This window comes from Salvelinus alpinus, chromosome 8 (genome assembly GCF_045679555.1).
Source record: "Salvelinus alpinus chromosome 8, SLU_Salpinus.1, whole genome shotgun sequence".
Classification (NCBI taxonomy): Eukaryota; Metazoa; Chordata; class Actinopteri; order Salmoniformes; family Salmonidae; genus Salvelinus; species Salvelinus alpinus.
In genome coordinates, this window is record NC_092093.1 from 4,140,157 (window position 1) to 4,158,029 (window position 17,873).

A 17,873-nucleotide genomic window follows, 5' to 3' on the forward strand; every position below is an offset into this window, starting at 1 on the left:
CAGAGAGAGAGACGGGGGGAGAGAGAGAGGCAGACAGAGAGAGAGACAGGGAGAGAGAGAGCGGCAGACAGAGAGAGAGAGGCAGACAGAGAGAGAGACGGGGGGAGAGAGAGGCAGACAGAGAGAGAGACGGGGAGAGAGAGAGACAGAGAGAAACAACAACACGAAGCGTTATCTCACACAACTTTCAGACCAGAAGCGTTTGTCATATTGCAGACTCCTGTTTATTAGAACAGAAAATCAACCAGGGAACTAATCACAAACTCAAATACAAAAATATTATGGGGCTCAAAACCAAACCAATCAATGTATGAATATAGCTTTCCAACCAAACACCATGAGATGGGAGGTGGCTTCAACCAGGCTGCCAGATGCCAACGGGTGTCTGTCTGTCCGTCTGTCCGTCCGTCTGTCTGGCTGTCCGTCCGTCCGGCTGTCTATCATCTGGTTGTCTGTCTGTCTGTCCTTCTCTCCGTCCGTCTGTCTGTCCGTCTGTCCATCTGGCTGTCTATCTGTCCTTCTCTCCGTCCGTCTGTCTGGCTGTCTATCCATCTGGTTGTCTGTCTATCCTTCTCTCCGTCCGTCTGTCTGGCTGTCTATCCATCTGGTTGTCTGTCTATCCTTCTCTCCGTCCGTCTATCTGGTTGTCTGTCTGTCTGTCTGTCTGTCTGTCTGTCTGTCTGTCTGTCTGTCTGTCTGTCCTTCTCTCCGTCCGTCCGTCTGTCTGTCTGCTACAACATGAATGGATGTATCTGTGTGTTCATTCAGTCCCAGGTTTTCTTAGGTAATGTTAAAGCGTAAAAGCGGAGCAATCCAAAAAACATCTCTCCTTCTCAGTCCCGCTTTCTTTCTCTCTTTCTCCGTAGTCTGCCGCAGCAGCAGCATGCGCCCTATGCAGAAAGAGAGGGACAGAGAGAGAGAGAGAGAGACAGAGAGAGACAGAGAGAGAGAGACAAAGAGAGAGAAAGAGAGAGAGAGAGACAGAGAGAGACTAGAGAGAGAGAGAGAGAGAGAGAGAGAGAGAGAGACAGAGAGAGACTAGACAGAGAGAGAGAGAGAGAGAGAGAGAGAGAGAGAGAGAGAGAGAGAGAGAGAGAGAGAGAGAGAGAGACTAGAGAGAGAGAGAGAGAGAGAGAGAGAGAGAGAGACAGAGAGAGACTAGAGAGAGAGAGAGAGACAGAGACAGAGAGAGCGCAGAGAATTCCGTTACCCTTAAAAAAAAAGAGTGAGTGGAGTCGTGTGCTATGTGGCTTTTAAAGGTACAGGGTGACTTATCAGAGGTGGAGAGGAACCACTCTAACAAGCAAGAGCAGTTGTCAATGTCTACATGAAAATGGTATTTCCTTCTCTTGGCAGGATGATCACATCTGTCTCCTACAGTGTTAACAGAGTCACAGAACAGCTGTCCCCGGTCTGCCTGCAGACAGCCTCCATACACAACAAGTCCTTCCTCTCTTTATCTCTCTCTCTCTTGCTGTGTGTGTGTGTGTGTGTGTGTGTGTGTGTGTGTGTGTGTGTGTGTGTGTGTGTGTGTGTGTGTGTGTGTGTGTGTGTGTGTGTGTGTGTGTGTGTGTGTGTGTGTGTGTGTGTGTGTTTGTGTTTGTGTTTGTGTTTGTAAAGAGGAGAGATTTAGGCTATCATTTTAATTATAATTCCAAAATCAAATCACTCCTTCCCACCGTTGACCCCTAAAGACAACTCCTTCAGAATTCCGCTGGCGTCCACACGCCTGCGCTCCCAGATCATGTCTTCGAGGCTCCGGAACACCAGCGTGTGTGCGTGTCCACTCCGAGTCCCGGCGCCAAAGTGCACTTTGAGAAAGTACCGCTGGTCCGCAGAGTGCGCCTCGCCTCCCTTCTTAAACTCCCGCTTCCCGAAGCGGCACCAAGCGGCGAAACTCTCTGAGTTGGTCCAGCAGATCTCCCCGCTGTTCAGGCCGAGGTGCCCGGTGGCGTTCTGTACAACTAGGTTGGCGGGCAGCGGCCGGAACCGGTAACGGCTGTTCACTATCCGTCCATGCCGGCCCTGTCCTATCTCAGTCAGGCTGTCCTTCCGTATCTCCCCCTTATGCAGGTGTATCACCTGGTCGTTGAGCTCGTACACGGCCCAGTGAGGTGCCTGTGACGTGGATACTAGCTCCACAAGGTCCCCTGGCTTGCACATGGAGAGCAAAGTTTTGGCAGAGTACACGTTCATGTCCTGGTTTTCGCGGAGCTTGGAGAAGATGCATTCCTGGGAGCAGAAGGCGGAGTACTCCAGCTCGCTGACCGCGCCGGGGCTCTCCTGGCTGGCGCACGGGTAACCGCCTCCTCCTCCTCCTCCGTCGTCCACCTGGAATCAAATCAATCAATCAATCAAATGGATTTTCAATCAAATCAATCAAATGTATTTTTTTTTTTGTTGAGATATCCAACCTAAAACCCCACAGAGCAGGCAAATCAAATCAAAGTTTGTCATTAGTGTCGGGTCGTTCGCGAATGAACAGCTCTTTTTAAAATATTTTTGGTAAAACGCCGGGAACCGAATCACATCGTTGAAAGAGCCGTTCATTTGGCTCCCTGATTGGCTGACTGTTATACTGCTTCTTTTCTCTCTCTTTTTAGCTCAAAACAACGTTTCTGCAGATAAATTACACATGATTCTCTAAAACGGTAAACCCCTCAAAACAACACGTTTCTGCAGATAAATTACACATGATTCTCTAAAACGGTAAACCCCTCAAAACAACACGTTTCTGCAGATAAATTACACATGATTCTCTAAAACGGTAAACCCCTCAAAACAACACGTTTCTGCAGATAAATTACACATGATTCTCCCAAGACGGTGAGTCCTCACTGCAGAAACATCGTGGGAAGATCTCGTCAATCTGGTCCGTGCTGATTTTTTCAGTGCGTGAAAAAAAAGGCACTTTTTTTTTTATACAGGCCATCTAATAATTTGGCCAGGTAAAAATATATTTAAACGTGCATTTCATGATCTGACATAATGGTAGCCTGAGTATTGAGTTAGGTTAGATTACTCGTTGGTTATTACTGCATTGTCGGAACTAGAAGCACAAGCATTTCGCTACACTCGCATTAACATCTGCTGACCATGTGTATGTGACTAATGCAATTTGATTTGATTTGAGTACAAGCCCAGAAACCCCTCAAGCTAGACCACAGAGGCATATGTTTTATCGTAGTTTATTCAATTATTCAAAACAAATCATTGTTTAGACTTTCTATATCAATATGCACTTTACAAAAAAACAAATGTAAGTAATTTGGGGTCATTTTGACCCCAGCTAAAAACACCTCATTATGCCTTTAGTAATTTGATAGGTAGGACCTTTTATTTGAATCTCGGTTTCTCTGGAGACGTAATAACAAGTTATCCAGGGGAACATGTACTGTAGGGGAACACTGTATCAGTGATTTAGACCAGGTAGACAGATCATCTGTAGAAATACAGCTCCCCATGTCTCCCTCATGAGATCGTATGACTGTGTACAAAACCAAAATTACCTTATTTTATGTGCATATAAAAATCTGCCAATGGTCCAGATGGTCCTCCACTGGTTTAAATACTAATAGTCAATAGTCCACTGGTTTAAATACTTGATAGAACTGCAATACAGTACTCAGATACACACAGAGTTGTATTGGTGTAGAGGAGAAATGTACACAGCCGTGACGATGACCGAAGAGAATGCGGTCGACATTTTGATGGTGAGGTATTCCAGATCGGACTTGGTTCCTGTACGTTATCACAATCACACCATGACTAGTTCATAATGAAACAAACCCCTCCACCTTTCATTTTCCCGGAGAGTTACGTATTATGATGTTAATACGGAGAACCCCGCTGGCTACATGGACAGGGACAGTACATCCGGAGAGAGCCATGATTCTGTGAAACAGAGTATGTTACAGTCCCTGATGTCTCTCTGGAAGGAGATCCTCGCCCTGAGCTCGTCTACTTTATTGTCCAGGGACTGAACATTAGCGAGTAATATAGTCAGAAGCGGTGGATGGTGTGCACGCCTGCTGAGTTGGACTAAAAGCCCACTCTGTATTCCTCTTCTCCGTCGGCGGCGTCTTGGAACAGCCCCTGGGATGAGTGGAAATGCCTTGGGGGGTACGAACAAAGGATCCATTTCAGGAAAGTTGAATTTCTGGTCAAAATGTTGGTGAGCGACCATCGACCTAATTTCCCAAACTTATTTTTGGCTGTAAGTAATAACGCAAGAAAGGTTCTGAACAATTAATGTAATAAATAAATAATACTGAGTTTACTGAATTTATCGAGCTATGAGGCAATACATAACTAAATTATTATGGTGGGAGATTATAACACGGTTTTAAGTACCTCAATAGATAGTAAAGGAAATCACATTACAAACTATCCCCCTCATGTATGAATATCAGGGATATATTAGAACTAGTGGATATATGGAGACTTAAACACGTAGTTGGCTAAGGTGTATGTAAACTTCCGACTTCAACTGTACGTGCTTTCACATGTACAGTTGAAGTCGGAAGTTTACATTTACACATACATTTAAACTCAGTTTTTCACAATTCCTGACATTTAATCCTAGTAAATATTCCCTGTTTTAGGTCAGTTAGGATCACCACTTTATTTTAAGAATGTGAAATGTCAGAATAATAGTAGAGAGAATTATTTATTTCAGATTTCATTTCTTTCATCACATTCCCAGAATTTTGGCCGATTCCTTCTGACAGAGCTGGTGTAACTGAGTCAGGTTTGTAGGCCTCCTTGCTCGTACACACTTTTTCAGTTCTGACCACACATTTTGTATAGGATTGAGGTCAGGGCTTTGTGATGGCCACTCCAATATCTTGACTTTGTTGTGCTTAAGCCATTTTACCACAACTTTGGAAGTATGCTTGGGGTCATTGTCCATTTGGAAGAACTATTTGCGACCAAGCTTTAACTTCCTGACTGATGTCTTGAGATGTTGCTTCAATATATCCACATAATGTTCCTCCCTCATGATGCCATCTATTTTGTGAAGTGCACCAGTCCCTCCTGCAGCAAAGCACCCCCACAACATGATGCTGCCACCCCCGTGCTTCACAGTGATGGTGTTCTTCAGCTTGCAAGCCTCCCCCTTTTAACTCCAAACATAACGATGGTCATTATGGCCAAACAGTTCTATTTTTGTTTCATCAGACCAGAGGACATTTCTACAAAAAGTACGATCTTTGTCCCCATGTGCAGTTGCAAACCGTAGTCTGGCTTTTTAATGGCTAATTTGGAGCAGTGGCTTCTTCCTTGCTGAGCGGCCTTTCAGGTTATGTCGATATAGGACTCGTTTTACTGTGGATATACAGTGGGGAGAACAAGTATTTGATACACTGCCGATTTTGCAGGTTTTCCTACTTACAAAGCATGTAGAGGTCTGTAATTTTTATCATAGGTACACTTCAACTGTGAGAAACGGAATCTAAAACAAAAATCCAGAAAATTACATTGTATGATTTTTAAGTAATTAATTTGCATTTTATTGCATGACATAAGTATTTGATCACCTACCAACCAGTAAGAATTCCGGCTCTCACAGACCTGTTAGGTTTTCTTTAAGAAGCCCTCCTGTTCTCCACTCATTACCTGTATTAACTGCACCTGTTTGAACTCGTTACCTGTATAAAAGACACCTGTCCACACACTCAATCAAACAGACTCCAACCTCTCCACAATGGCCAAGACCAGAGAGCTGTGTAAGGACATCAGGGATAAAATTGTAGACCTGCACAAGGCTGGGATGGGCTACAGGACAATAGGCAAGCAGCTTGGTGAGAAGGCAACAACTGTTGGCGCAATTATTAGAAAATGGAAGAAGTTCAAGATGACGGTCAATCACCCTCGGCCTGGGGCTCCATGCAAGATCTCACCTCGTGGGGCATCAATGATCATGAGGAAGGTGAGGGATCAGCTCAAAACTACACGGCAGTACCTGGTCAATGACCTGAAGAGAGCTGGGACCACAGTCTCAAAGAAAACCATTAGTAACACACTACGCCGTCATGGATTAAAATCCTGCAGCGCACGCAAGGTCCCCCTGCTCAAGCCAGCGCATGTCCAGGCCCGTCTGAAGTTTGCCAATGACCATCTGGATGATCCAGAGGAGGAATGGGAGAAGGTCATGTGGTCTGATGAGACAAAAATAGAGATTTTTGGTCTAAACTCCACTCGCCATGTTTGGAGGAAGAAGAAGGATGAGTACAACCCCAAGAACACCATCCCAACCGTGAAGCATGGAGGTGGAAACATCATTTTTTGGGGATGCTTTTCTGCAAAGGGGACAGGATGACTGCACCGTATTGAGGGGAGGATGGATGGGGCCATGTATCACGAGATCTTGGCCAACAACCTCCTTCCCTCAGTAAGAGCATTGAAGATGGGTCGTTCCTGGGTCTTCCAGCATGACAACGACCTGAAAGACACAGCCAGGGTAACTAAGGAGTGGCTCCGTAAGAAGCATCTCAAGGTCCTGGAGTGGCCTAGCCAGTCTCCAGACCTGAACCCAATAGAAAATCTTTGGAGGGAGCTGAAAGTCCGTATTGCCCAGCGACAGCCCCGAAACCGGGAAGGATCTGGAGAAGGTCTGTATGGAGGAGTGGGCCAAAATCCCTGCTGCAGTGTGTGCAAACCCGGTCAAGAACTACAGGAAACGTATGATCTCTGTAATTGCAAACAAAGGTTTCTGTACCAAATATTAAGTTCTGCTTTTCTGATGTATCAAATACTTATGTCATGCAATAAAATGCAAATTAATTACTTAAAAATCATACAATGTGATTTTCTGGATTTTTGTTTTAGATTCCGTCTCTCACAGTTGAAGTGTACCTATGATAAAAAGTACAGACCTCTACATGCTTTGTAAGTAGGAAAACCTGCAAAATCGGCAGTGTATCAAATACTTGTTCTCCCCACTGTAGATACTTTTGTACCTGTTTCCTCCAGCATCTTCACAAGGTCCTTTGCTGTTGTTTTGGGATTCATTTGCACTTTTCGCACCAAAGTACGTTCATCTCTAGGAGACAGAACACGTCTCCTTCCTGAGCGGTATGACATCTGCGTGGTCCCATGGTGTTTATACTTGCGTACCACTGTTTGTACAGATGAACATGGTACCTTCAGGCGTTTGGAAATTGCTCCCAAGGATGAACCAGACTTGTGGAGGTCTACAAGTTTTTTGCTGAGGTCTTGGCTGATATCTTTTGATTTTCCCATGATGTCAACCAAAGAGACACTGAGTTTGAAGGTAGGCCTTGAAATACACCCACAGGTACACCTCCAATTGACTCAAATTATGTAAATTTGCCTATCAGATGCTTCTAAAGCCATGACATTATTTTCTGGAATTTTCCAAGCTGTTTAAATGCACAGTCAACTTAGTGTATGTAAACTTCTGACCCACTGGAATTGTGATTCAGATAATTCTAAATTAAATAATCTGTCTGTAAACAATTGATGGAAAAATGACTTTGTGTCATGCACAATTCCAGTAGGGATCGGCGTCCTGTCAACGGGACAGTTGTAAATCATGCAGAGCGTTATGTCACGATCGCAGATTTTAGAGAAACAACAAATGTCGGTACATATAAGTGTCTTATATCGGCTGAAAGCTTAAATTGTTGTTAATATAACGGCTCTGTCCAATTTACAGTAGGTATTACTGTGGAAAAATGCCATGCTATTGTTTGAGAGCTCCTAACAACAAAACACTTTCTTCACCGTGATAGGTTTGATAAATTCACCTCTGAAGGTGAAATGTGTACTTACGTTCTGAAATCATGCTCTGATTTATCATCCAAAGGGTCCCAGAGATAACATGAAGTGTCGTTTTGTTAGATAAAATCATTTTTCATATCCTAAAAAGGTCCATATAGCAGAAGCATGATCGGTTTTGTATTTCCACTCGTTCAAATTGCAAAGAAAGGAATCTGTGAAAATCTCACCCTAAACGTTGATTCAACGAGTCAAATCACGTTCGTATTTATTCCTCAGAGATCCTAGAACCTAACCAGACTTCCCTATATCATTAGGAGTGTAGTATATCCTATAGGACACCAAATCTGGTCAGGGAGCGACGTCTTCGTGGCACGCCGATGATGCGGGCGACCTTCACTTGATTGACTGTAACTTTGTCAAATAAGCACCAATCGGGGTCAAACAAAGCTATCTAGATAGCCAATGAGCTGGGCTTTACGGGAGTATGCGGAAAACCCGTATCTGTTGCAGCATTTTGCTGCTAACCTTGTGCGACAGGAAGCCTTTTCCTTTTGGACAACATTTACAAGAATATGGAGAGTTATGAAGTTATGAAAACTGGGTGTTTTGCAAATGTTGAACTTATAATATGGCTACTAATACTGGAAAAGCTACATCAAAGTTCAAGTATACAGATTTGACGATATTCTTGCAGAAAAATGTAATGACAATGTTAATGTCTTTGCCCAAATGTACCTGGGTGACTTCACACTAAATGTCACGTAGCTGAAACGTTGCACATACACTGCTGCCCTCTTGTGGACACCATCGGAATTACAACCGGAGTGATGGCTAGAACTGGGACCTCGTTGTTGCATTTCAAAGATGGTGGTAGAAATTTAAAAAACAGTTGTTTTTTTCTTTGTATTTTCTTATACCAGATCTATTGTGTTATAATCTCCTACATTCAATTCACATGTCCACAAACTTCAAAGTGTTTCCTTTCAAATGGTACCAAGAATATGCATATCCTTGCTTCAGGGCCTGAGCTACAGGCAGTTAGATTTGGGTATGTCATTTTAGGCGAAAATTGAAAAAAAGGGGGCTATCCCTGTTTAACAAGAAATTTGTGGAGTGGTTGAAAAACGAGTTTTAACTTAACTTCCGACTTCAACTGTATATACCGTATTCTAGTCATAATTAATCATATATAACTACTGCTATACACACCCTCCTATATAACTACTGTCTATACACACCATCCTATATAACTACTGTCTATACACACCATCCTATATAACTACTGTCTATACACACCATCCTATATAACTACGGTCTATACTGTCTATACACACCCTCCTATATAACTACTGTCTATACACACCATCCTATATAACTACTGTCTATACACACCATCCTATATAACTACTGTCTATACACACCCTCCTATATAACTACTCTCTATACACACCATCCTATATAACTACTGTCTATACACACCATCCTATATAACTACTGTCTATACACACCATCCTATATAACTACTGTCTATACACACCATCCTATATAACTACTGTCTATACACACCCTCCTATATAACTACTCTCTATACACACCATCCTATATAACTACTGTCTATACACACCATCCTATATAACTACTGTCTATACACACCATCCTATATAACTACTGTCTATACTGTCTATACACACCATCCTATATAACTACTGTCTATACACACCATCCTATATAACTACTGTCTATACTGTCTATACACACCATCCTATATAACTACTGTCTATACTGTCTATACACACCATCCTATATAACTACTGTCTATACACACCATCCTATATAACTACTGTCTATACACACCATCCTATATAACTACTGTCTATACTGTCTATACACACCATCCTATATAACTACTGTCTATACACACCATCCTATATAACTACTGTCTATACACACCATCCTATATAACTACTGTCTATACTGTCTATAAACACCGTCCTATATAACTACTGTCTATACACACCATCCTATATAACTACTGTCTATACACACCATCCTATATAACTACTGTCTATACATTCTTGATACACAAAGGAAACTGTTGAGTTTGAAAAACCCAGCAGCGTTGCAGTTCTTGACACACTCAAACCGGTGCGCCTGGCACCTACTACCATACCCCGTTCAAAGGCTCTTAAATATTTTGTCTAGCCCATTCACCCTCTGAATGACACAATCTATGTCTCAGTTGTCTCCAGGCTTAATAATCCTTCTTTAGGGCCTCCCGATTGGCTCTGAGGTCTAAGGCGTCATTACAGACCAAGGTTCGATCCCGGGCTGTGTCACAGCCGGCCGTGACCGGAAGACCCATGAGGCGGCGCACAATTGGCCCAGCGTCGTCTCGGTTAGGGGAGGGTTTGGCCTGGCCGGGTTTTCCTCGTCCCATCGCGCTCTAGCGACTCCTTGCTGGGGACGCCTGTAAGCTGGACAGTGTTTCCTCCGACACGTCGGTGCGGCTGGCTTCCGGGTTAAGTGAGAAGTGTGTCGTTGGTAGTAGATTCCAGGTCCACCGGCTTGGCGTGTTTCGGAGGAAGCATTGCTCTCGACCTTCGCCTCTCCCGAGTCCGTAGGGAAGTTGCAGCGATGGGACAAGACTGTAACTACCAATTGGATATCACGAAATTGGGGAGAAAAAGGGGGTTCAAAAGTACACAAAAAAATAATAATACTTTAAAAAAAATCCTTCTTTAACCGGTCTCCTCCCCTTCATCTACACTGATTTAAAGTGGATTTAACAAGTGACATCAATACGGGATCATAGACTGACCAGGTGAAAGCTATATTCCGGACTCTGACATTGCTCGTTCTCATATTTCTAAACGTCTTAATTCTATTATTTTACTTTTAGATGTGTGTGTATTGTTGTGAATTGTTAGCTATTACTGCACTGTTGGAGCTAGGAACACAAGCATTTCTCTACACCCGCAAAAAACATCTGCAAAATATGTGTACGTGACCAATACATTTTCATTTGATTAATTGGTGTGTATTCTCTGAAAAGTAGTTCGTCTAGGCCAAATCTAATCAAGTATTTGAATCCAGGTTTTTCTAGAGACGTAATATCCTCAGAGGGTGGAAGGGGAGCCGAGTATCAGGGATTTTAACAAGATAGACAGATCATCTCGAGAGATTGAACACCTTTATTTTATTTGACCCTTTATATATATATATATTTTACTTGGCAAGTCAGTTAAGAACAAATTCTTATTTACAATGACAGCCTACCCCGGCCAAACCCTCCCCTTAACCCGGACGACGCTGGGCCAACTGTGGGATTCGCCCTATGGGATTCCCGATCACGGGCCGGTTGTGATACAGCCCGGGATCGAACCAGTGGTCTGTAGTGACGCCTCTAGCACTGAGATGCAGTGCCTTAGACCGCTGAGCCACTCGGGAGCTCAAATTGTCATACATAGATAACTTATGTAACTTATAACTTATGGTTATATCTACAGTGGGGAGAACAAGTATTTGATACACTGCCGATTTTGCAGGTTTTCCTACTTACAAAGCATGTAGAGGTCTGTCATTTTTATCATAGGTACACTTCAACTGTGAGAGACGGAATCTAAAACAAAAATCCAGAAAATCACATTGTATGATTTTTAAGTAATTAATTTGCATTTTATTGCATGACATAAGTATTTGATCACCTACCAACCAGTAAGAATTCCGGCTCTCACAGACCTGTTAGTTTTTCTTTAAGAAGCCCTCCTGTTCTCCACTCATTACCTGTATTAACTGCACATGTTTGAACTCGTTACCTGTATAAAAGACACCTGTCCACACACTCAATCAAACAGACTCCAACCTCTCCACAATGGCCAAGACCAGAGAGCTGTGTAAGGACATCAGGGATGAAATTGTAGACCTGCACAAGGCTGGGATGGGCTACAGGATAATAGGCAAGCAGCTTGGTGAGAAGGCAACAGCTGTTGGTGCAATTATAAAAAAATTGAAGAAGTTCAAGATGATGGTCAATCACCCTCGGTCTGGGGCTCCATGCAAGATCTCACCTCGTGGGGAATCAATGATCATGAGGAAGGTGAGGGATCAGCCCAGAACTACACGGCAGGACCTGGTCAATGACCTGAAGAGAGCTGGGACCACAGTCTCAAAGAAAACCATTAGTAACACACTACGCCGCCATGGATTAAAATCCTGCAGCGCACGCAAGGTCCCCCTGCTCAAGCCAGCGCATGTCCAGGTTCATCTGAAGTTTGCCAATGACCATCTGGATGATCCAGAGGAGGAATGGGAGAAGGTCATGTGGTTTGATGTGACAAAAATAGAGCTTTTTGGTCTAAACTCCACTCGCCGTGTTTGGAGGAAGAAGAAGGATGAGTACAACCCCAAGAACACCATCCCAACCGTGAGGCATGGAGGTGGAAACATCATTCTTTGGGGATGCTTTTCTGCAAAGGGCACAGGGCGGCTGCACTGTATTGAGGGGAGGATGGATGGGGCCATGTATCGCGAGATCTTGGCCAACAACCTCCTTCCCTCAGTAAGAGCATTGAGATGGGTCGTGGCTGGGTCTTCCAGCATGACAACGACCCGAAACACACAGCCAGGGCAACTAAGGAGTTGCTCCGTAAGAAGCATCTCAAGGTCCTGGAGTGGCCTACCCAGTCTCCAGACCTGAACCCAATAGAAAATCTTTGGAGGGAGCTGAAAGTCCGTATTGCCCAGCGACAGCCCCGAAACCTGAAGGATCTGGAGAACGTCTGTATGGAGGAGTGGGCCAAAATCCCTGCTGCAGTGTGTACAAACCTGGTCAAGAACTACAGGAAACGTATGATCTCTGTAATTGCAAACAAAGGTTTCTGTACCCAATATTAAGTTCTGCTTTTCTGATGTATCAAATACTTATGTCATGCAATAAAATGCAAATGAATTACTTAAAAATCATACAATGTGATTTTCTGGATTTTTGTTTTAGATTCTGTCTCTCACAGTTGAAGTGTATCTATGATAAAAATTACAGACCTCTACATGCTTTGTAAGTAGGAAAACCTGCAAAATCGGCAGTGTATCAAATACTTGTTCTCCCCACTGTAGGTGTGACTGTGTACAGATAGGTGTGACTGTGTAGAGATAGGTGTGACTGTGTAGATAGGTGTGACTGTGTAGATAGGTGTGACTGTGTACAGATAGGTGTGACTGTGTAGATAGGTGTGACTGTGTAGATAGGTGTGACTGTGTACAGCTAGGTGTGACTGTGTACAGATAGGTGTGACTGTGTACAGATAGGTGTGACTGTGTACAGCTAGGTGTGACTGTGTACAGATAGGTGTGACTGTGTAGATAGGTGTGACTGTGTAGATAGGTGTGACTGTGTACAGCTAGGTGTGACTGTGTACAGATAGGTGTGACTGTGTAGATAGGTGTGACTGTGTACAGCTAGGTGTGACTGTGTACATCTAGGTGTGACTGTGTACATCTAGGTGTGACTGTGTACAGATAGGTGTGACTGTGTACAGATAGGTGTGACTGTGTACAGATAGGTGTGGCTGTGTACATCTAGGTGTGACTGTGTACAGATAGGTGTGACTGTGTACAGATAGCTGTGACTGTGTACAGATAGGTGTGACTGTGTACAGCTGGGTGTGACTGTGTACAGATAGCTGTGACTGTGTACAGATAGGTGTGACTGTGTACAGCTGGGTGTGACTGTGTAAATCCCCTTAGATATATGCTGAGCTGCAGTCCAAACAGCTCATACAAGCCTTTCACTGGTAGGAATACTGAACTGTAGTACAGAAACCAGCTACCCTCTGACACATAGTGCTGTATTGCTGTGTATTATCAGAAAGGAAAATGTGGTATAAATACTAGTATCCACCAATATTATATATGTACAACTTGTTATGATATTAGGTTGACATATCATTTGGTTTGAAGTGACTTGAAAGATGTGGACATTTGGTTAGAAGTGATTTACAAGATGTGGACATTTGGTTAGAAGTGACTTACAAGATGTGGACATTTGGTTTGAAGTGACTTGAAAGATGTGGACATTTGGTTAGAAGTGACTTACAAGATGTGGACATTTGGTTAGAAGTGATTTACAAGATGTGGACATTTGGTTAGAAGTGACTTGAAAGATGTGGACATTTGGTTAGAAGTGATTTACAAGATGTGGACATTTGGTTAGAAGTGATTTACAAGATGTGGACATTTGGTTAGAAGTGACTTGAAAGATGTGGACATTTGGTTTGAAGTGACTTGAAAGATGTGGACATTTGGTTTGAAGTGATTTACAAGATGTGGACATTTGGTTAGAAGTGACTTACAAGATGTGGACATTTGGTTTGAAGTGATTTGAAAGATGTGGACATTTGGTTAGAAGTGACTTGAAAGATGTGGACATTTGGTTAGAAGTGACTTGAAAGATGTGGACATTTGGTTTGAAGTGACTTGAAAGATGTGGACATTTGGTTAGAAGTGACTTGAAAGATGTGGACATTTGGTTAGAAGTGATTTGAAAGATGTGGACATTTGGTTAGAAGTGATTTACAAGATGTGGACATTTGGTTAGAAGTGATTTACAAGATGTGGACATTTGGTTAGAAGTGATTTACAAGATGTGGACATTTGGTTAGAAGTGACTTACAAGATGTGGACATTTGGTTAGAAGTGACTTACAAGATGTGGACATTTGGTTAGAAGTGATTTACAAGATGTGGACATTTGGTTAGAAATGATTTACAAGATGTGGACATTTGGTTTGAAGTGACTTGAAAGATGTGGACATTTGGTTAGAAGTGACTTACAAGATGTGGACATTTGGTTAGAAGTGATTTACAAGATGTGGACATTTGGTTAGAAGTGATTTACAAGATGTGGACATTTGGTTTGAAGTGACTTGAAAGATGTGGACATTTGGTTAGACGTGATTTACAAGATGTGGACATTTGGTTAGAAGTGATTTACAAGATGTGGACATTTGGTTAGAAGTGATTTACAAGATGTGGACATTTGGTTAGAAGTGATTTACAAGATGTGGACATTTGGTTAGAAGTGATTTACAAGATGTGGACATTTGGTTAGAAGTGATTTACAAGATGTGGACATTTGGTTAGAAGTGATTTACAAGAAGTGGACATTTGGTTAGAAGTGATTTACAAGATGTGGACATTTGGTTAGAAGTGATTTACAAGAAGTGGACATTTGGTTAGAAGTGATTTACAAGAAGTGGACATTTGGTTAGAAGTGATTTACAAGATGTGGACATTTGGTTAGAAGTGATTTACAAGATGTGGACGTGCTTTGTGAAAAGTGCTGCCATAACCCCTACCACTCTGGTTGTTTCACTAACAGTGATGCAAATGCTGGCTGTTGGGTAAATCAAGACAACTAAGCCATATTTTTGATCAATGTCTCTCAGGATCAGTTTTTGAAGTGAATTGAATGCCTTTTTGTCAGTAAAATGAAGTACATTTCAAATGTTGGTGTACATGCCCTTTTAAATGGCAGTAGTTTTTACCCCATAAATATTACAAAATTATTATTTACTAACGAAATGATACTATAATCAAATGATGGTAAATTATATATGTATTTTGTTTTACAGAATATGTAAATTAATATGTAAATTATAGAGTTTTTTTTTACAGAATATGTAAATTAAAAAGATATACATAGATATTTTACTATAATTGTTCACCCCCCCCCAATAGTTTATTATTGTGGTCAAATTGACCCCAGTTGGTAGTTCATGTGTTACAATATGTTGGTAGCTTGAGGGTTAAAGCGATGCCAATTTGTTTCCAACGTGGTCCCCGATGGAATACACACAAGGCAGACAACACTAAATGACAGACAAATAAGTCATATCCACCTCTTCCTCTTCGTCTGAGAAGAAGTAAGCTACCCCGACCCTTAGCTCCTCTTTCTCCAGTCCGGACGGATCGCCGGTCGGCAGCTCGCTGTAGCTGAGATGGGTGATACGGTCCAAGTGGTTGCCCATCAATGACGAGGCCCCGACAGAGGAGAGGCATGGAATACGGTGTCTGGGGTAGGGAGGGATGGAAAGGGAGTGGGGGAGAGGGGAGAGAGAGGGGAGAGTGGAAGCGGAGAGTGGAAGGTGAGAGAGGGGAGAGAAGGGGACAGATATGTTACTGTGGGGAAAGAACAGTCAAAACCAAACACACAATAGGCTCCAGTACACAACTCCGGTCGGCTATCAGCTACACAGAAACACAGCAGTATCCAGTACATTCGTGTAACAGTCAACAGCCACATAGGGAGGTAAATGATCAACACACTCGAGTTATTGAGCCCAGTTCGCTTGAAAGACGAGAAAACAATCAATGATTTAGTCCGTCGTTCTCATCACATGCCGTTAGCTAATCATACCCTCTGGTGGACTGAATGATAAAATAGCAGCGCTGGATAGAGGGAGAGGGAGAGAGCATCCAGGAAAAGAGGCAGATAAAAACACAAGAGAGAGAGAGAGAGGTGCAATCTCCAGTCTTCCACGGAGAAGAGAAGTGTGCTCCGACAGAATGCCGACAGATGTATTATCCTTGACCAATTTGGATGCACCATGGGAAAAAAGAAAGGCTAATTTAGAGTCCATAATGCACCAGGGAAAACCCCCGGAATAATAGAAGCAGTTACCCAGGGAACGGTTATATATCCTGTTGTTCCATCAGTGCCGCGGGCTCCACGGTCTTCTCTACTCCCTCCCTCTCCCTCTCTTTTCTATTTCTCCGTTCGTTCTCTCTCTCTTCTTCCGCGTTATACTCCCGCAGCCCTGTGTGTTTTACTAGTGTTTTCGGGAACCTCGCGTCTTTAAGTAACCTCGGAGAACTCCGCCTTCAGCCGCAACATCTGCCCTTGACGCAACCCATTGGTCTACGGGCACTTTCCCATCCCCGCTCGGCCAATCAGAAAGGCCAATCCTCACGTCATTCAAGCCAGCCTCCAATAGCGTGGGCGCAGAGCAACGCGTGGTGATTGGGATTCGCTAAGGGCCCTCCACACTTCAGGTAAACGACCCCTACACAGCGACGGAGCGTTGATTTCATCCTTAGCTCTATATACTTGTTTTGCGTAAAGAGTGTAGCGGTCTTTACTGTGGCGTGGTATTGTTGTCGGAGGAATCAAGTATACAAGACAGACAGAGGTGTGATTGTTGCTGTTGTTGTTATAGGGAGGAGGAAGCCAGACAGAGAGGCTAAGAAACATGCTGCTAAAATATTATATTACCTTACTGACATGCTGCTACTAACATGCTGCTACTATATTATATTACCCTACTAACATGCTGCTACTATATTATATTACCTCACTGACATGCTGCTACTATATTATATTACCTTACTAACATGCTGCTACTATATTATATTACCTCACTAACATGCTGCTACTATATTATATTACCTCACTAACATGCTGCTAGTATATTATATTACCTCACTGACATGCTGCTACTATATTATATTACCTTACTAACATGCTGCTACTATATTATATTACCTCACTGACATGCTGCTACTATATTATATTACCTCACTAACATGCTGCTACTATATTATATTACCTTACTAACATGCTGCTACTATATTATATTACCTTACTAACATGCTGCTACTATATTATATTACCTCACTGACATGCTGCTACTATATTATATTACCTCACTAACATGCTGCTACTATATTATATTACCTCACTAACATGCTGCTACTATATTATATTACCTTACTAACATGCTGCTACTATATTATATTACCTCACTAACATGCTACTACTATATTATATTACCTCACTAACATGCTGCTACTATATTATATTACCTCACTGACGTGCTGCTACTATATTATATTACCTCACTAACATGCTGCTACTATATTATATTACCTTACTAACATGCTGCTACTATATTATATTACCTCACTGACATGCTGCTACTATATTATATTACCTCACTAACATGCTGCTACTATATTATATTACCTTACTAACATGCTGCTACTATATTATATTACCCTACTAACATGCTGCTACTGTATTATATTACCCTACTAACATGCTGCTACTATATTATATTACCCTACTAACATGCT

General features: G+C 42.5%; 1 protein-coding gene across 1 annotated transcript; it reads right to left on the bottom strand.

The window, feature by feature from the left end:
• Positions 1–211: 211 nt before the first annotated feature.
• lratd1 (LRAT domain containing 1) lies at positions 212–16,578 on the bottom strand. Its single transcript, XM_071412457.1, has 3 exons — positions 16,423–16,578; positions 15,641–15,812; positions 212–2,331 (listed from the first exon to the last, which is right to left on the bottom strand). Exons 2-3 carry the CDS (start codon positions 15,767–15,769, stop codon positions 1,666–1,668), a joined length of 795 nt encoding a protein of 264 aa, XP_071268558.1. The 5' UTR covers positions 15,770–15,812; positions 16,423–16,578; the 3' UTR covers positions 212–1,665.
• Between the last annotated feature and the right edge of the window lie 1,295 nt (positions 16,579–17,873).